General features: G+C 35.7%; 1 protein-coding gene across 1 annotated transcript in view; it reads right to left on the reverse strand.

The window, feature by feature from the left end:
• Positions 1 to 23,556, reverse strand: part of Ofd1 (OFD1 centriole and centriolar satellite protein) — a 40,076-nt gene that overhangs the window by 12,727 nt on the left and 3,793 nt on the right. Inside the window, exons 4-15 of the mRNA XM_077793811.1 lie at positions 20,811 to 21,011; positions 18,766 to 18,834; positions 18,645 to 18,675; positions 12,956 to 13,063; positions 10,915 to 11,051; positions 10,415 to 10,588; positions 8,254 to 8,360; positions 5,621 to 5,740; positions 3,617 to 3,690; positions 2,760 to 2,851; positions 1,663 to 1,852; positions 582 to 712 (exon numbers count right to left, since the gene is read on the reverse strand). Of these exons, the coding sequence (XP_077649937.1) occupies positions 582 to 712; positions 1,663 to 1,852; positions 2,760 to 2,851; positions 3,617 to 3,690; positions 5,621 to 5,740; positions 8,254 to 8,360; positions 10,415 to 10,588; positions 10,915 to 11,051; positions 12,956 to 13,063; positions 18,645 to 18,675; positions 18,766 to 18,834; positions 20,811 to 21,011 (1,434 nt within the window). The remainder of the gene's footprint in view (positions 1 to 581; positions 713 to 1,662; positions 1,853 to 2,759; positions 2,852 to 3,616; positions 3,691 to 5,620; positions 5,741 to 8,253; positions 8,361 to 10,414; positions 10,589 to 10,914; positions 11,052 to 12,955; positions 13,064 to 18,644; positions 18,676 to 18,765; positions 18,835 to 20,810; positions 21,012 to 23,556) is intronic.

Raw genomic sequence — 23,556 nt, forward strand, 5'->3', positions numbered from 1 at the left:
ACAAATGAATTTTTCACTACCTTTTTCATTCAAAGAACAGCTACTTTAGGGCATACAGGCTGAAATCAGAAAGACACAGTGAACATTTGTAAGTCTCAGGGTGGGAATCAAGACACTAACATGGTACTATCATGCACTCAGAAAATTTTATGTTTGAGTTAGCTTTTATTTCAATTATGAAAGACAGTTATGAATATGAAGTCATATAATCACTAGAGAATTTTCTCAGATGAGAAAGAACCCTTTATCATATTCAGAGGGTAATTTTTTTTGTTGTTGTGTTTTTTTTTTTTTTTTTGCTTTTTGTAGTACTGGAGATTGAACCTTGGGGTGATCTACCAATGAACTACACCCCCAGCTCTTTTATTTTACTTTGAGAAAGGAACTAAGATGCCCAGGCTGGCCTTGAACTTGCAATTCTCCTGCCTCAGCCTCCTAAGTAGCTGACATTACAGATGTATGCTACTGCAACCAGCTTGAGAGTTAAAAGATCTGATCTGTGCTGGTGTGGCTTGTGCAAAGTTTAGGTATCTATAAAGTAGACTGGTGTAACACTGGCATGAGTGAAGAACAATACTCACTTCACTTTGCAGCTGTTTTTGCAGAACTTGTCTATGAGTTTCAAACTCCTTATGCTCAAGTGCTATAGTACTTTCTGCTCTCTTCAATTCTTTCTGAAGAACCAGAAGCTCAGGAGACGGCTGAGCTATGCCTAAGAAGGTAGAAAAATTCTGGTCATTATCAACTTTATTTCACTTAACAAAAGTAGCTAAAGAGATTTTAAATTGTTTCCTTTCTTTGTACTCATGCAGTTAATATTCTATCAATTCCATTAGTAGACCGAGACCAATCCTGATTCACAAGCTTCAGAACAAAAGAATTTAATAAATGTTACCACACTTCATTACTCTTGGAGTTTTATTGCAAGTGAAAGAATTCTTTCAAATCCTTGAATTATTGAAAGCCTGCCTCTATCCTCTGCCATGCACACAAGGCCTAGAAGAAGCCCTCTAGCTGTCTACCCAATGATGACTAACTACTTTAAGCTCTCATTCGACCTGAGCAACTGTCAGTGAGTTGGGGTCCAGGCAGAAAGCAAACAGATGTTTAGGTAGGTCACTTTATGCAAGGTAACCAAAAAGGATACTGTGGTTCACTGGACTAGAAACAGGGTCATATTGTTAGCACCCCCTCGGGCCTGGAGGGCCAAGGAAGGAAGACATTCACAGAAGTAGATAGAGTGGGCACAGGTGCAGAGCACTGATGAGAGGCTACCCATAGGTACACTGAACCTCGCTAAGCTGACAGGAGCAGTGGGTAGTCTAGGGCCGCTGTACAGAAGTTGGGGTGGCAGCGGGATATCAACAAACTCGACCTCCTCTTCCTTCCTCCAAGTGCTTGTTGCAGCTTGTTGCCCCAGTGGCAAAACCCAATTGGTAGTCACCCATGATACCACCCAGAAAGGCAGCACAGCTTAAAAAAAAATGTTCCTTCTTAAAGTGACACTGCTATGCAACAGCAAGCAATGGAATTCCAATGCCAGAATCTTATCAAATCTACCCAAGTTATGCCTGTGTTATAGATACAATGCAGAGTTTCTTAACACTGACCTAATGTCAATTACAGAAATAGGTAAATCAGAAAAAGAAAGAAAGGACATACGGTTTAGGAGATTCAAATTTTCATTCTTATTCTCTTCCAGTTGTTGTTTAAGTACTTTATTTTGTGCCTGAAGTTCTAGCTTCTCTTCTTTTAGTACTGAGTAATCATTCATCTCTTTAATCTTTTCATTCAGCAAGTGGTTTTGTTGTGTTACTGTCAAAAACTGGGCTTTGACAGACTCTAATTCAAGCTTAAATGAAAAAAGAAAACTTACATTTGAATGATTTTACTACAAAAGTCAAAGCCAGAAGACTGAGTTAGGCTATGCATTACAACTTAGAGGTTGAGTTCTCTCCAACCATAAGACCTAACTATGGTAAAAAAGTCGTTTTCTATACTGGAGTTGGAACAAGGTAAGTTCATAAATTGTATCTATAGACCCTAGAAAGACACTGCTTCTGAGGAAAGTTATCACTCTATTTTCCCAGTGCAACCAGGACCCAGAGACAATCACACACATTGTAGCAACACATCTTTACTATGAGAGGTGAGACAGTAGTAGTCTCTCACTTGCTGTGAAGTGTTTTCCTTTCCTTGGTATAATATATCTGATATTAAGATATAGAAGCCTACAACTGTCAAATAAATCATGGTTACAAAAGCAAATTTTATATACAGAATATACTTCACCTAAAGTTCCAGTTCTACCTTGCCAAAAGCAAGCATACCAGTGAACAGAAGAAACAGTGGCATGCGAAAAACATGCCTCATTTTGTTTTAATTTGGAAGATAATGATAGGAATTTTTACCTGCTGCTAATGGGATAGAAGAGGCTGAGGTAGAACAGATATGTATTAGTTATATGCTATGGGCTAGATGCATGTTAGCTCACTGAATTCCCTCAAAAACCATATGATGTGGGAAATATCCTAAAGTCTACAGTGAGAAACAGATTTGCACAGAACTCTAGGACCCAAAGCTCTTTCTTCACTTCTTTATGGGACTTTGAAATGAAGAAATATTGAATTAACTTCAGTCATCACCTTCTTGGTCCTAGAATAATCAGGCGAAACCTATCCAGATAAGATATTCATGCCTAAAACTAAAATTTCATGTACTGCCAAAAGTCTGCTTCAAAAAAAGGGGATAACAATTACCTCAAGTTCTTTTATACGATTTATAGATTGACTTAGTTCTTCCTTTTTTGAATTAAAAGCTATGAGCTCCTCTTGCAAATGAATAGCTTTTTCTGAAAGAAAAAGCCCAGCAATTAAACAATGCTTTCCTAATGAATCCAAAAGACATTTAATAATTTAAGGCAGTCTGCCAGACTTAATGACCATTATTTCATAAATAAAATTAGCAGATGTAGGAGTAAAAATTTAGTGGGCAAGAAATAAACCCTGTACCCAGTTCTGATTTACTCTGAAGAAACTGTATGAAATTTTCATCAAAAGTTCAACTTCTTGATACAATTTCCTGGGTGTACACTGAAATGAAAAATATCTGAAAATTCTAAAATTATTCAACTTCCACAGTCTTGGATCAATGTAAATGAGGTTTCATAAGGTTGAATGTCAAGTAAAAATACCATACAGTGTCAAAATATATTAAAAGAAAAAAACAAAAACAAACCTTGGTCACAGAGGACAGAGAAGTTAAAAATTTCCATAAGTAAAATCTAAAGTCTCTCATGGTTAAGAGTAATGTTTACCAGGTGGCAATAAGTTGCTGTCACCTTCTTGATAATCACAGATCAAAACATATTGAAATAAAATCAGATATAGTACTAAAGATATATTAGTGATCTTTGTGAATACACAAAATGTTAAACATGAAGATTTCCAAAAAGTCAGTGAAGGACAATGATTATTTTAAAAATTTTATTAAACTAGAAAGACAAAAAATGTAATTCTATAGAAATTTTTAGAATATACAACACACCCTACTCAGGAAACTAACAGACCACATCAGAACTGAAAAATAAAACCCCTCCCTGCTCCCCAAGAGTCACCTTTATTCCTTCTTTCATCTTCAATCAGTCTGTTAGTTCTATTGATGTATTCATCCTTTAGTTCAAGTTGATACCTGAGAATCAGAATGACTAAAAATGAGTTTCTTGTCATCTCCCCAGGAGGACTGCTATGAATGTAAGAGATCATCTCTGGCACAGAGCACCTAAGGGTGCTGAACATGACAATGCTAAACTTCAAAGTCTCTCAGCATTAAGGCCAGGGATGTGAATTCTAAACATAAAAGGTCAGGTAAAAACCCTGCCTTAATTCTGTAAATTGGGTCCCAAAACTCAGTCGCACAAAATGAAGGATGTTAACTGGAGATTACTGCAATCAATCACTTTCAGTTCGTCTCGACTAGCATAGACAGCAAAGAAGTAAACTAAATTAAACCTGCAAAGCACACAACAAACCAACTCGCCAGTGATAACAAGGCAGTTATTTCTGATCCACCTGCTCCATCTTCCCAACCCCAATCAGAATAAGCACTCTGCCCTCAGGCTCTAAGCATAGTATTGAGAGACCCCTAACAGCATTACATCCAGATCAGTGATACCAAAAGGCACATTTTCATGGAGTTTTACCTATCTTCACCAGCCATTACCAGTTGCATTCCTGGTTCAGAGATGTGAGAGCAAAGAAACATTCTCCAAGCTCCCACACTTGCCAAAGTCACAAAATATACCAAAATGATACCACACAGTTCCCTGTCTCCTATGTAAAATCAATATACATGCTTTTCTTCATGTTCAACAACTTCGGACACTTCGGTGCTTCCTATTTTAGTAAATGAGCTAACAAAATATGTGGAGAAACTATCATTTCAAAGATGGGCTAGGGAAATAGCTCAGTTGGTAGAGTGCTTGCCTCGCATGCACAGGGCCCTGGGTTCAATCCCCAGCATCCCCCCGCCACACACACACACACACAAAAAAAAAACAGATGGAAATCTGCTGTATTTTTTAAACAGAATTCATTTAAAGAACAACTACAAGAGGCCTTTGTAAACACTATATAAGAGATTATTGATGACAAATTATGGGCAAGGTGGTAAAAAGAGCCCAATTATTAAGAAAAACCTCAAGCAGCTATGTTGAATTGTCTCCTTGCTACATGTTTACTCAATAAATACTCACCAAACAGTTATGTGCCAATTGTAATACCACCCCTGAGCAAAGTTATCGCATGGGTGTAATGTCCTGGCACTAAAATAGCATTTATTGGTACACAAGATTCAGGCTACAGAAAACTCAAAGTAACCACAGGTGCCCATAATTTCCTTCTTCCTATCACTTTTTGCTTCATTTTAAAAATTCTGACATAGCAGAATCTTAAAGGAATATAAAACATGTTCATGGACAAATTCTATAATCTCTACGTAGAATAATTTCTAAATCATCAGAAATTTCTACTTTAGTGGCAGTATGAGTAAGGTAAAGGCAAAGGTAACTAAAAGTGATTATAATTCCAATTTTGTAGCAGATCAGCAATATAAGCTGAGCAAGTCAGAAGGTGCCTTTATAATAAAGCAAATGATAGGCCTTCAACAACTGTTAGAGAAACCATGAGTAAGAAGGGGAGAGGATGTAACTTTCTATTTCATATTATTTTGCCTTGGTACCAGGGATAGAACCCCAGGGCCTTGCACATGCTAGGCAAGCATTCTACCATCAAGCTATATCCCCAGCACCCCTTTTCTAAGAAAACTGAGATAAGTCTCACTTAATTGCTCAGGCTGGCCTTGAACTTGCAATCCTCCTGCCTCAGCCTCCCAAGTAGCTGGGACTACAGTCATGCACCACCACACCTGGCTTATGTGTGTTTTAAAAACTATTCTAACTTGAATACTCATGAGAGAGGATTAGTCAATTGGAAAAAAAAAAAGGACATTTTTAAAAAATACTAAATTTAGTCATAAAATGTTAGCTTTATCTTTTTCATCAGCATTTGCAACATCTCCACCAACTTAATTCAAACATTATTTCTTTAAAAATGCCAATTACTTTAGAAGTTCATTCTTGAGCTTTTGATCATAGCTCTCTTCAATACTCTTTATATTCTGTTCTCGTCTCTTAAGTGCTTCAGCAGTACTTCTATTTTTTTCTTCTTGGAGTTTCTGGGTCCTGAAATTAACAAAAATATACAAAGCAAAAAAACTATAATATCTGAGGATAACAAATTTAAGAAAAAAATAAGACATATTTATAGTTCAACAGACAAACTCTTTTGTAGTGCTCACTACTGGAAAGTAAAAGCAAAGAGCCAAAAGTTCTCCCTATATTTACAAACTAACCTAGTTACTGTGCATCAGAACTAGCAAAGGGAGCTGCACAATGGCACCTGGCTAGGGGAGTGGGAAAGAATCAAGACCAAGGTAGTTTCTCAAAGAAGGTAATTAACACTTAAAAAACCAGTTACAGTGGGTTATATGTTCACTTTTGGGGGTGGGGAATGGAACCACGGTTTAACCCAGCTATACCCTCCTTGGTTTATACCCAAAGGACTTAAAATTAGCATACTATAGTGAGGCAGCCACATCAATGTTTATAGCAAGCAAGCAAGCAGCTCAATTCACAATAGTGAGACTATGGAACCAACCTAGGTGTTCCCCCAACAGATGAATGGATAAAGGAAATATGTTATATATGTTCAATGGAATACTACTCAGCTTTAAAGAAGAGTAAAATTATAGAATTTGCCAGTCTATGGTTGGAGTTGGAGAATATCATGCTAAGCAAAATAAGCCAATCCCACAAAACCAAAGGCCAAATGTTTTATGTTTTCTCTAATATGCAGATGCTAATTCACAGTTAGGCCCGGGGGCGGGGTGCACTAGGGAAGAATAACTAATGTTACCTTAGATTAGGTACAAGGAAGTGATGGGAGGAGAGGGGAGGGATGTGGGGATAGGATAGGAAAGAGAGTAGAATGAAAAGACATTATTACTGTATGTATATATGTGACTACATGACCAATATGATTCTGCAACATGTGCACTCAGAAAAATGAGAAATTAAATCCCATCTATGTATGATATATCAAAGTGCATAAGTGCATTCTATTGTCATGTATAACTAATTAAAACTCATTTAAAAAATTAAAAACCTGGTTATAACTGATAAACAGCTGTAACCAACTTAGTGGGATAGAAGAATGATATTATTAGTTACAAAGTTAAAAAACTTGTTACTGTGCTTATGGGCTTATCTCTTCTATAATATGTTTCTAAAAACCACAAACACAAGTTTAGTGCTTGTCTCTTCTATAATATTGTCTCTAACTGTGGGATCTAATCCATTAGCCCAGAGATAATAAAGGTATATCATTTATTTTTATTAAAAACTGTTTTTTAAATTTTTTTAATTGTAGATGGACACAATACCTTTATTTTATTTATTTATTTATAATGTGGTGCTGAGGATCGAACCCAGTGCCTCACACATGCCTGATGAGTGCAATACCACTGAGCCACAACCTTAGCCCCAGGTAGATTTGTATTATCATTTAATAATCTATCAATTGAATACTGAAGAATGTGTCAAAAGAGCAAGACAGAGTGATCAGGGCTTTCAAATGCTAAAGAGTTATCTCCTTGTATGATTTTACTCAACATGGTCTTCATAGTGAGACCTTAAGTCAATAGTAATACCAATTATTGAGTCAACTGGTGGGGTTCACAAGTACCACTGAGCATACTACAGAACCCTGACTGGTCCAAGAACACAGGAAAGGCTCCACATATTAGCTCCCTCTGCTGGCTGATTTGGAAAGGCACAGTTCAGTGAACTACATTTACTTCACTTAGATGCTTAGAAAGGAAGGGTGGAGGAAGTGGAGGTAAAGAAATAACTATAGGGGCTGGGGTACAGCTCAGTGGTAGAGCACTCGAAAAAAATGGGTTTATATAATCATGAACTCCCTCTGCCCAAATTTTGTTCCTTTTCTCTCTTTTGATCAATTTACCTCTTCAGTATTGCTGCAAAGAGAGTAAGGTAGATAGAAATAAAATGAATTTAGCCTACAGAAGTGAGAAAACAACATTAATGAAGAGGGAGACAATTTCCTCAATGTACTAAGATTCCTAGATTATCTACAAGTATTAACAGCAGACTCCAAATGGGGAAAAAAGTTATTTCAGCTTGCTATCAATCCCATGTAAGATCTAAAAGATGAAACACTGTGAACATTTAGGAAAAGTAATTTTAACACATACATTTTGAGATACAGTTTCACCTAGTACAAATCAAGTCAGATTGCCTATTTCCTTTCCTGAGTACACAACAGGGAAATAAGGAAGGTCTGGATATCTGGGATTCACAACATTCATTAAACTACCAGACTTGAATGAATGAGTAACTGCAAAACATACCATGTGTTCAAGCATTATTACCTTATCCAAAGTATCTGTCTGGTCTTATGGCAGCCTGATGATGGTGTTTCATCCTGTTTTTCACCTTAAGGTCTAATATTTCATAAGCAAAACCCTAGTCTTTAACTTGTACCTTTTAAAGCTACATAATATCACCTTTATAACCAAGAAATCTACTTGCAATTAACATTAGAATATGTGGATATATACACTTGTAAATCTTTTTCATCTCATTCTGAATATCCAAAATTAACATACATTACTTACAATTCAAAAGCATCAACTTTTTGCTTCAGCTCTGCTTCTCTGCCTCTTAGCAGATCTATATCTTTTAGTAGAAGCTGCCTTTGAGCATAAATTTCTTTTGCTTCAGTCTGTATAGGAAAACATTAATTTTTAGCAAGTAAGCAAAAGAAAATAGACTGAAACTCATACACCGCTTTCTAAACTCCAGAAAACAATGAAAGTACAGACATTCCTGTTGACAATTTCACCTTTGATAGATTTCATCTCAAGGTATGTTTGTTCTAGTTGTATAAAAACTACTCCCCTAATGACTGTTAAACTATATTACCCTATATTTCTAATATCTCTTGTCTAATTAGTTCTTTATTATCTCTCAGTCCCTTATTTAAAATTTGGATAAGTTCTTCAAGCAAGAAAAAACTTAAAACAAATGTACACTCAGCAATGAAACTCCCAAAGAGTACAATCCCATGGTAACTTGCTGATGGTAGAGCCATCTGAATGTTTCAGTTCATGGGTCATTCTGACTCGGTGCAAGTTCATATGAACTTCCAAATGAATGGGCCATCCTTCCACTTACGAGTTCACTGAACAAGGATATACCATTTGCCTATCAAATGTCAAGCAGTGTAATAGAAGCTGGACATAAAAAAGGCAGACAGAGTTCCCATCTTTAAGAATCTCACAACTTGGTCAAGGAGAGAGAGACAGTCACTGAGGATGTGATGATCTTAAAGCCGAAATACATGAGAACTATACAGGAATGAGGCCTGAACGAGTTATTCAGTGGGAGTTAGGAAAGACATAATGAGGTGACATTCATGCTAAGGCTCTGAAGGACAGAATGATCAAAGAGACTAAAGTAGACAGCATTCCAGGTGAAAAAAATAAAGGCACAATGTTTTAATGTGAATGGCAATCTTCCTCAATACCCTCAGATAATAAGTAAATGGGAATTTAGTCAGTTACCTGTCTACAAAAGGAACCTGTTAGTCTTAAACCCAATCCAGTATCTTAAAAATCTGTGCTTCCAACATTTATTATTACAGCCCAATTCTCAAGAAATGCTGCACAGAATTGTAGAGGGAATCCACTTAGTACTAAATAACAGGGGCCTAAAGACAAGCCTGATGCCAGGGTGGACCCTATCCTACTTGTCTCCTGACAACAGCAGTTCTGGATGCACACTGCAAACAGTTTTGCAAATCCGGACTGGCCTAAGACATGACCTTAAGAAAGGAACATGTTTTCCTAAAGAAGCAGATCCAATCCCTCCTACAGACACACACTCCTGCCATTCCTTAATTTCACCTCCTGTCCCATCACTTTCCCTGTTTTCCTGCATGGATGACCTTGTAGCCCTGGATGACTCTGCTCCAAGGACTTTCACCTTTGCTCACTTCTGTAGCTTCCTCTGATGGCTGCACACTGCATTTTGTTTCTAGTCTCCACCTGAAACCTCACCTTGCAACTCTGAACACTTGGTCTACCCTTCTTCCACCTACCAGTCTCTCTGGCCTATTCTTTGGATCACTTCAAGAATGCCTCATAGCCCTCCCTTTTCCCCTAGGTCAGAAGCCACCAATTATCCTGACTCCCTTCACCACCCAGTAGAGTCACAAGATATTTAACTCAACAGGCTGCCTTTCTCAAGTCAATTAAATTAACCTCTGCACAAACGCCTCTGTTTCTATCTTCACCAAAAGGCATAGAAAAATAAAAGTGCTCATAAATTATAAACCCTCTAAAGAACTAGAATAGAAAACTCACCTCCAAGCACATGTTTTAGTCTCTCTCACTTCCAGGCTCCTGTTTCAGCTGGGTCTTGGACAACACAAACCAGTCCTCCCTGCTTTAAATAGCTGCTCCCCTTTACCCACGCAAACGTCTACGCGAGCCTCTCCTTGAACTCCTACCTAACCCTACACTGTGCCTGAGAAGATGAGTGTCTCCATCTCAGAGTGGATGTTCACCCTGCAACTCTTTCCTATCTGCCATCTGGGAGGAAAAAGTCTCTGTAGCTTGACAAGGCTGGTGCTTCCATTTGCACCCTTGGTCATGGTCCTCACTACTTATCTAGGGCCTTGTTCCATCAACTGTCCCCACCTTGTTCCTCGCTCTTGAACCAACCTACCAACAGCTGCAGGAAATAGCCACATGGTAAACTACTTTCAAATATTACCTCCTGGTGCTTCTGAATTCTTTTAAGAGCATTCTTTTCGCGAGAAATGAGGGCTTCATTTTTTGCATGATAAGTCCTCTTAAATTCGTTTCGGAACTCAGATAATTCCTTCTCATACTTCCTTTTCTCATCCATTTTAAGTTTTGCTATTTCAGTTTCTTTAAAATACTTCAACTGCAAATTGATCACAAAAAAATAAAAAATACAGTTACTATCCTAAGGAAATAGTAACAAATTCTTTTAATGGTTAGGTTTAACATTAATGTTCTGTCCAAACTATAACATACTTAGTTTTATTCATTTTATTCAATGACTGTACCTGTAGGAGTCAGTCAAAAGGCATGAACCAATGACATCAACTGGAAATAAAAATAATATGCCTAATGGGATAGTATCCCAGTCTTTCCAAAAGGTTCTAGATGTTTTCCCCACATACCTAAGACATTAGAAGACAAGCAAAAACATCATGCTTGTTAAAAGCAGCAAGAGATGCAGCTTACCTTTTGACCAATCTCTACTTGAAGTTGCTGTTCTATTTCTTTTTTATATTCATTTAGCTTCATTTCTAAAGACTCTAGCTTTGGATGCTGAGGATGAGCATCTGCAAATTGATCATCGATAAGCTGAAGCTTCTCAGCTATTAAAAAAACAACACATCAGATTAGGATACATAAACTTGGTCAGGTGTGCAAGAAGCCAAAAACAAATAGTATAAATGTAGGGATGCTGACATTTACATTGAAACACATAAAAAACTTGAGATAGATCAATAAACGATATTAAGCAAGTATAATATAGATTTCTTGGTAGACCGTGGGTATGCAAGTGTTCAGTGTAAAATGCTGGGGGGGGGGGAGCAAAGAGTAAGTCAGAAATTACTGTATTCTTTTTCTAGTTTCTATGTGCCAAGGCAGAGAGCTTTTATTGAACTTTTGATTCAAGTTGACATACACATTTAAAACAGCAACTTAAAAAGAATGAAAGATCATGTATTTTGTCCCGTCCACTTTATAGATAAGGAACAACTGCCCAAATAGTTTAAGGGACTTCCAGAGGGTTAAGCAACTATAGTATAACTGGGACTAAAGCAAGGCCTGTAGCCCTCAAATCAAATATGGAGCAAAATCAGCAACACAGCAGAGTGCAAATCTGAAGCCTAGAGTACAATCCCACCCCTGTAAGGTCCTAAGAGCACCAAAAAATCATGCACACGGGAAATAAGGCTGGCAGAAATAAATAAAAATATCAACAGTATTTATCTCTGACAGGCATATCTTTAGACATGTTTTTCCAGCTACTTTTCTGTATTTTCCAAATGTTCTGTAACTTAAAAGTCCAAGACAGGACCTTCTAGCCATGTGTAGCAACTGAGTACTTGAAATGTGACCAAGCTAAATTGAGATTTGCTTTATGTGTAAAAAATATACTAGATTTCAAAGAATTCACATGTAAAATAAGTGAAGTATCTCATTAATTTTTTCTATATTGAGTACATGTTGAAATATATTGGATATGCTGGGTAAATAAAATACATTATTAAAATGAATTTTACCCATTTTACCTTTTTAAAAAATTTTATTCTATTTTTTGTACCAGGGATTGAACTCAGGGGTGTTTAACCACAGCCACATCCCCAGCCCTTTTTTTATATTTTACTTAGAGATAGGGTCTAGCTGAGTTGCTTACGGCTTCACTAGGTTGCTAAGGCTGTCTTTGAACCCTCAATCCTCCTGCCTTAGTCTCCTGAACTGCTTGGATTACAGGCATGCACCACCATGCCTGGCCCATTTTACTTTGTAAATGTAGCTACTAGAAAATTTAAAATTACATATGTGGCTCATGCTTTCAGACAGTACTGCTTTATAATGTGTTTCTAATGAAATGAAACCTACACTTATTTAAAGGCTTACTCATACAATACAGTTTTTACAAATAATGAATTTCTTACCTTCTTACAAGGTAAGCAGGACAGACCAAGAAGCTGATTGAATGCATCAGTTTAAATAGCTGTTTTCCATCACTAATAAGTACCAAACTAAAGGACAGGATGGTATTGCAGAAACGCTGTATAGTGACAAAAGGTCTAGATCATGGACTGGAAAAATTGGAGTTCTTACCCAGTCTGGGAGTTTCCAATTGCTCTTTCTTTGAAGACCTTGGTTTCCTCAACTATAAAGGGAAGTGATGGACCAATGATATCTCTAGCCATTGGCAAAGCAAATAATCTATGACAGTCCAACTCAATGGCTGTAGTATAAAGCTAGACAACAACCAAGGAAGAACCTCCCAGTTAAGAGAGGTTAAACCCAACAAACAAGGAAGAATGTGGACCTTGGGATCCCTGCATGATTTTGGCATTCATGATAGAGAACATGACCAGAGAGCAATTCCTGGTCCCTTCTAGCAACATGATTCCAGAAGAAATGAATTTCCTTGTCACCTACAGGTTCCATCTCTCCAGTTCAAGGAAGAACCATACAATATGAGGTCATTTCCTTTATTCCAAAAGAAAACAACAAAAATTAAGAAGGCTATAATTACCAAGTGAGTCTTTGTTAGGACATGTTGAACTTGTCTGAGTTTCCATATCACAAGTCTCTTTAGCTTGATGATATTCTGCCAATTCTTTCAAGAAATTAATAAGAAAACCTAGAAAACACCAACATATAGTTTTCTTTCAGAACTTTCATTCAACCATTCCTCAGTTATTCAGTTACTCTTTAAAATCTTGGCTTTATAATGTCAACATTTTTTACATTTATCTTTTAAAAATAATTTTTTTTAAATATTTATTTTTTAGTTTTTCAGCGGACACAGCATCTTTGTTTGTATGTGGTGCTGAGGATTGAACCTGGGCCGCAAGCATGCTAGGCGAGCGCGCTACTGCTTGAGCCACATCCTCAGCCCTAATTTCTTTTTTTAAAATTTTTTATTGTTTTTAGTTGTTGATAGATCTTTATTTTATTTATTTATATATGGTGCTGAGAATTGAACCCAAAGCCTCACATATGCCAGGCAAGTGTGCTACCTCTGAGCCCCAGCCTCTTTAAAAATGATTGAAGAGTATGCATTTACAGACATATAACAATGAATCCCACTATTATATATAATAGTGTGCCAATATATGGGAAAAAAATTTCTAAGAAAATGTCTTTCCAAACATGATATAAAACCTAGAAGGAATAAGGAAATTTATCAATATAACCATATAAAATTTAAAAATATATATGGCGTGAAATAAATTCAAAGGACAAATGTCATATTGGAAATTTCAGTGCTTATATATATTCAAAATGCATATGTCCTTTAACCTACTCATTCTACTTCCATGAATTTACACAGCTGGATTCTCTTTCACAAAGGCACAAAGGGTGCACACTGATCACTTTTAATGGCAAAAAAAAACAAACAAAAAACCCTCATGAACCTTATCTCCATCAATAGGGAGTTAAATACATTCATGAAAAATAATCAGTATAAATATACCACGGTAGATAGTTGAAAAGACTCATGATTCTACATCCACTAAGTTACAGGTCTTTCTTTTCTGCTTGATTTTAAAATTCGACTCCTATACTTTTAGCTTCCCTTACATAGGCAGAATCACCCCAAATTTTCAACTTCTTATGAAGTTTTCATCCCAAACCCCATGTAACAATCACATATAGCTGGGCTACTTGATGTGTCACAAACCACTGCATGTACTGGCCACATTGCCTTAGTGTGAAATCTTTAATCGTGATTTCTCCTCAGAAATTCCAGGTCAGTTATTTCTTTGTTTTTTTCTTCCATAATATGTTTAGGTTTTTTAAGTTTTGAAAACTTGTGATACAAAAACTTAATGACATTCACTGATGTTTGCTTAAACCCAAGGCTCCCCTTTCTAATCCACAAAACCATCTTTCTCTCAGGAAAGCTTTCTTCCACTAAAAACATACTTGACTAATCTTCAGAGATGTGCTATTCCACTGGAGTATTTCTAGTGCAGTTAACCTTTCCTCAGGTTGGTGGTACTCTTCACAGGCCTCTGATAAGTCCCCCTCCTCCTCAGCCCCCTCCCAGCACACAGTGAACCTCTAAGGGTTTGCCTCTCCTACTTACTGATTCAATCATTTGCTTGTATCAGCATGGACTCACAGATATTTTATGTTATAATTCACTTTTGTTTAGATAATCCAGAATTTTATTTTGTTGCACAAATTGTTCCAGCTTTGGCCTTTGGGAACCCTTTCACTGTGGAATTTTTTTAAAAAGCTCTTCCTTATAATCTGGCATTATAAGATGCTCCAGGCTCATCTTGTATATTTTCTGCTCTAGTTCTAGAATCAGCCATTTCTCCAAGGAGTCCTGGTTCCTTTTACTAAGGAATGATAAGGAAAAAAAAAAAAAAAAAGGAAAAAAAGAAAAAAAAATCCTCCAACAGGGCACTAATGTGCTTGCTCACTATTACTGGAGTATTTGCTTCTAGGCCCTCCCAGCTGACACAGCAAGAGAATAAAGCCATGTATGTTAAAGCATGTATAAACACATTTCTGAAAACTTCTGTATATAGCATCTGTATCTATATTAAGCTAAATATGAGTATATACTGATGTCTCCAACCACATGGATCACTCTAACCTCCCTCCTTATTTATATCTGTGAATTCCCAAACAGTGAGAAACCTGTTTCCCTATCATCTACTATCCATTGTCTTGTCAATTCTAACATACAGTGGTTCCAAAATTGTTAACCAGTCCCTCAATGGGAAATAACTATCACCTAGAGTAGTTAGGTCCAATTCTGTTTGCCTTTATTCTCCACTCATTTCTGAAGTTAGCCCAGTGTCCCTCACCCCAACAGTTTGATCTGTCACAGTCTGTATTCCATCCTGGGATCACCGGACCTCCTAAACTTGAATTAAGGTTCCCTTTGTTCTGTAAAGTTCCATAAGTTTCTAACAAATGTACAATGTCACACATCTACCCCTGCAGCATCATACAAAACACTCCCACTATCCTAAAAAATCTCCTGAGCTTCACCTATTCGATTTCCCAAAGAGATCATATTTTCCCTTCCCTCCAAATCCCTGGCAATAGCTGATCGGTTTACCATGTCTAGAGTTCTGCCATTTCTAGAATGTCATATGTATATGTATACACACACACATACATACACATGCACATACATACAATCATAATATGTAGCCTTTTCAGAATGGCCTCTTCATGAACAATATGAATTTAAGATTCATTTACGTTTTTTGGGTGGTTTCATAACACAATCCTGAGAGATGATGCATTGTATGGATGGAACAGTTTGTTTATCCAATCATTTACTGAAGGACATCTTGGTCGCTACCAATTTGTGGCAATTACAAATAAAACTGCTATAAACTTTCACATGCAGGTGTCTGTGTGGACATGAATTCTCAAATCTGCATGGAAATACCTAGGAGCACAACTAATGGATCTTAAGACTAAGATTGTGTTTAGCCTTGTAAGAAACAACCAAACTGTCTCCCAAGTGACTGTACCATTTTGAATTTCCACCAGCAACGAATGAGAGTTGTTTTTGCTTCACATCCTTGCCAGCATTTGTGTTATCAGTGTTTTGGATTTTTAGCAATTCTAATAGTTGTGCAGTTGTATTTCCTTGCTTTAATTGGCACTTCTCTAAAGACAAATGATGCTGAGCATTTTTTCATATGCTTATTTTCCATCTGTATATCTTCTTTGGTAAGATGTCTGTTCAGACCCTTTGCCCATTTTTGAATTGGGTTATCTGTCTTTAGGGTTGAGTTTTAAGAGTTCTTCACATATTTTGAATACAATTCCTTTATCAGATTTGTGTTTTGCAATTTTTTCCCCCAGTTTGCAGCTTGGCTTTCATTCTAATAACACTGCCTATCATGTTTTTTAATTTTAATAAAATCACACTTATTTATTTCATGTATCATGCTTCGGGGGTAACGTATCTCACCATGAAACCCAAGTCATACAGATTCTGTTTTTGTTCAAAAGTTTTATAGTTTTGCATTTTACATTTACATCTGTGATTCTCTTGAGTTTGAGTTAGATTTTGTTTAAGGTACAAAGTCTGTGTCTAGGTTCATTTTTGTTCATATGAATGTCGAATTATTATAGCACCATTTATTGAAAAGAATATCCTTCCTCCATGGAATCATTGTAAACATTTAGTCGACTGTATATTTATGGATCTATTTCTGAATTACTCTTCTGCACTGATCTATGTTCTATTCTTTTGCGATAGGTAAAGATTTAACTTCCAGAAAATAAAGGACTAATGTCCAAATTTTCTACCCATGATTCCTAGACATCTTTATCTTGAAAGGAAAAATTAGGGGTGGGAAATATGAGCGAGTAGACTCTAGGGGAAAACTATTATGGCCATTCAATAGATCAGCACCTACTGCATAAAGACACTTTAAAATAAGACAGGGACAGACAACAGATACAAAATATTTTCCTACCAGTTTTTTGATGTTCTTAATCTCCTAATTAGAAGCCACCAACATTTAAAATCATATTAATAGTAGCTGTTTTACAATTAGCAAAGGGTTCTATCCAAACTTTGGCATTATAATGCCTAATGTGTCTGCTACTCAGTTTTTCTGACTTCCAGAAGTTTTAGTGGGATGCTGGGTGAAGCTACTAAGGGCTGAATAATACACACATCTAAGTAAGTGGATTATTTGTTTAAAGATCCCTTCAAGCCCTAAATTTCATTTTTAAATAACAGTAAAGCACCAGATATTAGCTCTCTATTTTTGGCCTGTGCTGTCCAATACAGTAGCAACTATTCAAGTGTGGTTAATTAAATTTAAACTAAATTTAAAAATTAGTTGTTGGGTCACACTAGCCACATTTCAAGTGCTTAACAGTCACATGAGGGTAGTGGCCACCACGTGGGACAGCACAGAGTAAGACATTTCCATGATTACTGAGAGTGACATTGTATGGTCCTGCTTTAAGAGTCCAGAACGCAGGATCATTTACCATGCCATACTTCAGCAGGGATGATTTATTTTGCAGGCAGCATCCCGTGATCCAACTTAGTTATCTTCTGCAAACATTACTCCCAAGAGCCCTGGCATTAAGTCATAGACTCAAATGTTTGCTGAATACATTCTGATTGAATGAATGGAATGAATGAATGTCCTAGTGGGGATGGCAGTAGTTCTGGCAACAGACAAAAACCCAAAAGCAAACTAACACAGAAGGATCATTATATAATATCATAATCATTTAAAAAGACCAAAAGATTAACTATGAATCAAAGGTAAGTTTTCAGCTTATGTTCAAACTACAAAGCAGTTTATCAGGTCTGTATAAACACTAAAGAATAAAAATAAAATACTTATTTGAAATGAAGCTCAAAAGTCAAAGTCAAAAGACATCAAACTAGTTTCAGTGTCATGGCTAAAATGAAAAAGGGTTAGGGTATTCAAGTAAAAAAATTTCTGCTAATTTTAAGAATCAAAAATCTTATTGTTTTCAAAGGGAAGGAAAAGGTAAATACTGGAAATTATACTGACCAAATTATATCATTGTATTGTGTGCATGCACAAATATGCAACAACGAATTCCACCATCACGTACAACAATGCACCAATAAAAAAAAGGATACAGTGACAAAAAATTAATACATTTAATACTTTATTTTTTTTGGAGTACCCCCCTCCCTGCCAATAATGTTCCAAACAGTGGATTCTTTAAAATAGTTTTTAGATGTTAATGAACCTTTATTTTATTCATTTATTTATATGCGGTGCTGAGAATTGAACCCAGTGCTTCATGCTACACAAGTGCTCTACCACCAAGCTACCCCAGCCCTCAACAGTGGATATTTGTAGGGCTCTTGATTACCATCACTAGTTTACTTATTTAAGTATCTAGGAGTTATTAAAAAGGCACTATGTGAAAAAATGACCTGCATTTTTCGGAACAATTTATGAACCATTGCTTATTTTTAAAGGCAAGATACAGTCAGCAAGGAAAATCAAATGACTTAATTCAAATTAAGTTTCTTAGGGCTGGGATGTAGCTCAGCAGTACTGCCCATGCCTAGCATGCACAGGGCCCTGGGTTGATTCCTAGCACAAAACAAATAAAACAAAAAAAAATTTAAATTTCCTACTCTTCCCTCTAAAAATTAACAACTTCATACTTTTATAGGAAAAAGTACATACAAAAATGTTGTTCTTCTTTACAAAGATGAAGGTTCCTACCTTTTTGGTTTCCTTTATCAAATCCTGAGACCTGCAAAAAGAAAATATTTTACTTTTATTCAACTATCTAGTTATAATTAACAAGACAAAAAACAGGTTATTAAAAAAATAATAATCTTACCAGTGATTTGTAGAGACTGGACTTGGGGTTGATTTTAATGAGTTGTAATAGATCCTGCATAGTATATACCTTAAGGGGGAAAATTAATTAGTCATATTTTTACACCAATGTTTAAGTGGCAAGTTGGGATATATTTTTGAATATAAAATTAAGAATTATGATTCAGATTAAATAAGATTATAAATATAGTAAAATGCAAAATTAAGGCTGTTTCTTAAACAATAGATTGAGGTTAAAAGGATAAATTTTTTAAATCATATAATTAACTTCCAAATACTTTTACATTAAAGATGGCATACTTGAAATAACAGAAATGATTAATACCTTAGATGACAAATATCTGATGAGCCAAAGAATATGAGCAAATTCTAGAGTCTTTACAACTATTTAAAAATGTAAATGAACTAGATTTTTTACAGTCCTTATAACTATAAATGACTACTGTATCTAAAATGTTTTTAAAAAGATATTTTGGACAACTTATATATATATATACTTCTACACTTCTATACTATATATATATATATATATATATATACTTCTACACTTCTATACTATATATATATATATATATATATATATATATGCATGTATATATCTCCTGATAATTTTTCTCAAATGGTGTTCTTTTAAAAGAAATATCCTGAGCTGGGCAAGGTGGTATACTCCTGTAATCCCAGCAACTCAGGAGGCTGAGGCAGGAGGATCTCGAGTTCAAAGCCAGCCTCAGCAATAGCAAGGTGCTAAGCAACTCAGTGAGCCCCTATCTTTAAATAAAATAGAAAACAGGGCTTGTGATGTGGCTCAGTGGTTGAGTGCCCCTGAGTTCAATCCCCGATACAAAAAAAAAAAGAACTATCCTTCATGACATTTTATATTAGCAGAAACCATTAAATGTATGAACTGGATTAATTACTGCTATAGCTGACTACATAGTAAACAAATTTGTAATGTATCATTAGGAAGCTAGAGAATGAATTAATGTTAACAGAATTAAAAATGAATTCTTAATGTTAGAATTTAGTTGCTAATGAAGAAATATAGCATGTTTAAATTTCAGGCTTTCATTCAAATACTGACATTGTTTTTATTTCTTTAAAATTTAATAGTATTAAACTTATGGTCAAGAATAGATAAAAGAGTAAAAACACAGGGACACCATCAAGAGTGAACTCTAATGTAAAATATGGGCTTGGAGTGATCACAAAGAGTCATTGTCGATTCACTGACTACAGCAAAATGTACCACTGTGGTGCAACATGCTGAGAGTAGGGAAGGCTATGGGGAGGGGCCAGAGGTGTATGCAAACTCTTTTACTCAATTCTGCTGAGAATCTAAAACTGCTCTGGAAAAAAAATTCTATTTAAAAGCATGCGCAAACATGGAAAGTTTGTTATGTCTGCCTTTGAAATAATAAAATATGACTAATATGTTCAATAGTAATGAGGAAAAATAGTTACAATCATTAAAGTGATACAACATGTATTTCAAATGTTTCAGAATTTTACAGATCTTCTTCAGTTTTGCATTTCTCACTTCTCTTATGTAATTCTAAAGAAAAATATCTGAAGAACCTATTGCATAGTAAAAAAGAGCGCATTTTAAAGATCTATAGATTTAGTTGAACTGTATTGCCAATTACAAGTTATATGACTGTGGGCAAATCACTTCTCCAGGGTCCAGTTGGTATCTGTAACACATGTGACACCTGCATTGGGCCTAGCACAGTACCAAATTCACAGTAAATATTCAACAGAAATGGCATTTATGAGTTTAATTAGACTACACTGAATATAAGATCAATCCTAGCTCCAAAACATTTAGTGATTCCATGTATCACTCTTTAACAAAAGACTAAATGAGCTACCAATCAAATTTAGTAGTCATTTATTATATAATGAATTATGTGCAAGACTGATGTGCATTCAAAGATGAACAAGAAATGGATATAAATAGTCCAGGAACACTTAGCTACTATTCGGCACTTTACAATTATCAAAGGAAGAAACTGTTAATAGAAAATTCAAAAACAAGAAAGACTTTACCTTTTCTTTTGTTAAACCACTTTCTGGGAAGAAAACAGAAAGTGAATATTCATAGCCACATCTCTGTAAGTGATCTGCCACTAGAGAGTTAGAGGCACCTATTAAGAGAGCACTCCCTTCCACTGAAATAGACTGAGGCTGCAGTTTTCCACTTAACACAGGATGCATCAATTCGTGAATTAGCTGGTTTCTGAGTTGTGTCTAATGAGAAAAAAAAAAAAGGGAAGAGAAAAAATTTCAGTAGCCTGTTTTACTAGAGAGATACATGGACATGTTGCACTTGTTGCAATTATGAAGAACAATTTTCTCACAATTTATAAATGTTTCCACAAGTTAGAAACCATTTGTCTTACCCTGTGAGACCAGCAAAAGCTTTCTTTCCCCAGCTCCCAAGTAAACTGGTGGTCAGCCAGACCACTTATAGACTCTAACTTCACTTCCCTAGAAGCCCATTTCAGCTGCTTGTGATCAGGATATCAAGGAGAAAATTCTGCCACTTCAAACCTCTGGATTGTTGGAGGCTATAAAAATAATATTGGATCAAACCAGTTTATTGGGCACATTGATCAAAGTAAAATTGTTTTTTAAAAATTTTTTTAGGGGGCTGGGGATGTGGCTCAAGTGGTAGTGCGCTCACCTGGCATGCGTGCGGCCTGGGTTTGATCCTCAGCACCACATACAGACAAAGATGTTGTGTCCGCCAAAAACTAAAAAATAAATATTAAAAAATTCTCTCTTAAAAAAATTTTTTTTTTAGTTGCAGATGGATAGCATGCCTTTATTTATTTATTTTTATGTGGTGCTAGGCAAGCACTCTGCCACTGAGCTACAGCCCTAGCCCCAAAATTGTTTTTTTTTTTTAAAGGAAATACCATATGCAAGAGAAATTAAATAAACCCCAAGGCAGCTTATTAAGAATGCATTCCATAGATCCAAATTTCATCATAAAAATTTTCCCCTAGAGTAACATTGAACTAAAATTAGTGAAAAAGAAGATATCATTTGAAGTTATATTAGTTCTCTCATCTTTATCCTTTCATTTTTCTATCTCCTTTCTTGATCATCTTCCTCTTTTTCTTTCCCTCTCCCCTTATCTTCGCAACTTATAAATTGGAAGATAAAAGCCCATTAGAATACCTTACTAACATATTAACTTTGCACACACACACATGCACAAAGATCCGTCCACAATACCTGAGCCTGTCCTTAGAGTTTAATCATAGGGAAGCATCCCAGAGGTATTAGCTTATGATGTAGCTCCCACAGTACTCCAAGTTAATGTGAGTCTAGAAGGGCTGTTAGGATGACCTTGCCTCTACAACTCCATGGTGCTGTGTGGTCATTGTGAGATTTGTCCTAGAGCAAAAAGTGCCATCTTCTTTATACCATTCCATTGAGTTCATATAATGTTAGCATTAGTAGTCTGCCACTGTCCCAAGTACTTTGTATTTTGATTTGCTAAATCCTTACAGCAGCCCTAAGTGGTAGATATTTTACTCCCAACTTACAGATAAGGAAATTGAAGCACCTGACATTAATACAGAAATTAATCAAGGAAATATGAACATTAAATACAGAATTTAATCAAGGAAATCTGACTCCAAAGCTTTTTTTTTTTTTGCTACTCTGCCATACCATCTTGAATCAATGTGTTGTTTTTTCCCATATTTTTTTTATTGGTGCATGATAGTTGTACATAATGGTGGGATTTATTGTTACATATTTGTATGCACACAAAATAACTTGGCCAATATCATTCCTCATTGGATCAATGTGATATAGCTTGTAAAATAAAATATTTTGAAGGAAAAAAAAGAATGCACTTTCACAGTATTTGCACCTCAAGCAATTATGAATGACAATTTTCTCACAATTTATAAATGCAGACATTTAGACTCAAAGTGGGTAATTTTCTCAAGATCATAACACTGGCATTACTAGTCATTTGGGTTTTCAGAAAATACCCTAAATTATCAGACTAATGGAAGCTTGTTTTAATCTACTTTAAAATTTATTTTCTCAAAGTTTCTGGTATTGGGAGATTGAACCCAGAAGTGCTTTACCACTGAGCTACATGCCCAGCACTTTTTAATTTTAAGATAGGGGCTACATTAAGTTGCCAGGGCTGGTCTCAAACTTTTAATCTTTCTACTTCAGCCTCTTGAATTGCTGGGATTACAATCTTGCTACAGTCACAAACAGGCTAAGTTTAAGAGTAAATTGCCTAGATTCTTAGGGTTTAGCAGAAAATATCTAATAGTTCAAATTATCTATAGAATACTAGCAAGCAACAAATGAAGTTTATGTTTTACCTATTTCTTACATCCTTTAACTACAGGAGAATAATATATAATTACCAGGATAGAACAGGACTTATTATACACCTGAAATCCTATATTTAAAAAGACATTTATACTGAACAAAATATATATGCTCAGCCTCATTTAAGACAATTCATTACCTGAAATAACAAAGAATACAGCATACTCCACAAATAAAATTTCGAAGTAGTTTAATTACATTTATAACATACAGAGGAAGTGGTATATTTAGATCCAGCTGAATTAATAAAAATACTTAGAGTGTCTTGCATACACATACACATAGTGAAAGGAAAATAAGAACAGGAAAAAAAATGAAATGACATTTATAGACCAATTTCCATCTCGACAGAAAAAAGCATGTCATTTAATACTTGCTAAAAGAAGTGACAACACTGGCCTGGAGTTTCTCAGCGGCCAATTCA

Source organism: Urocitellus parryii, chromosome X (assembly GCF_045843805.1).
Source record: "Urocitellus parryii isolate mUroPar1 chromosome X, mUroPar1.hap1, whole genome shotgun sequence".
Lineage (NCBI taxonomy): Eukaryota > Metazoa > Chordata > Mammalia > Rodentia > Sciuridae > Urocitellus > Urocitellus parryii.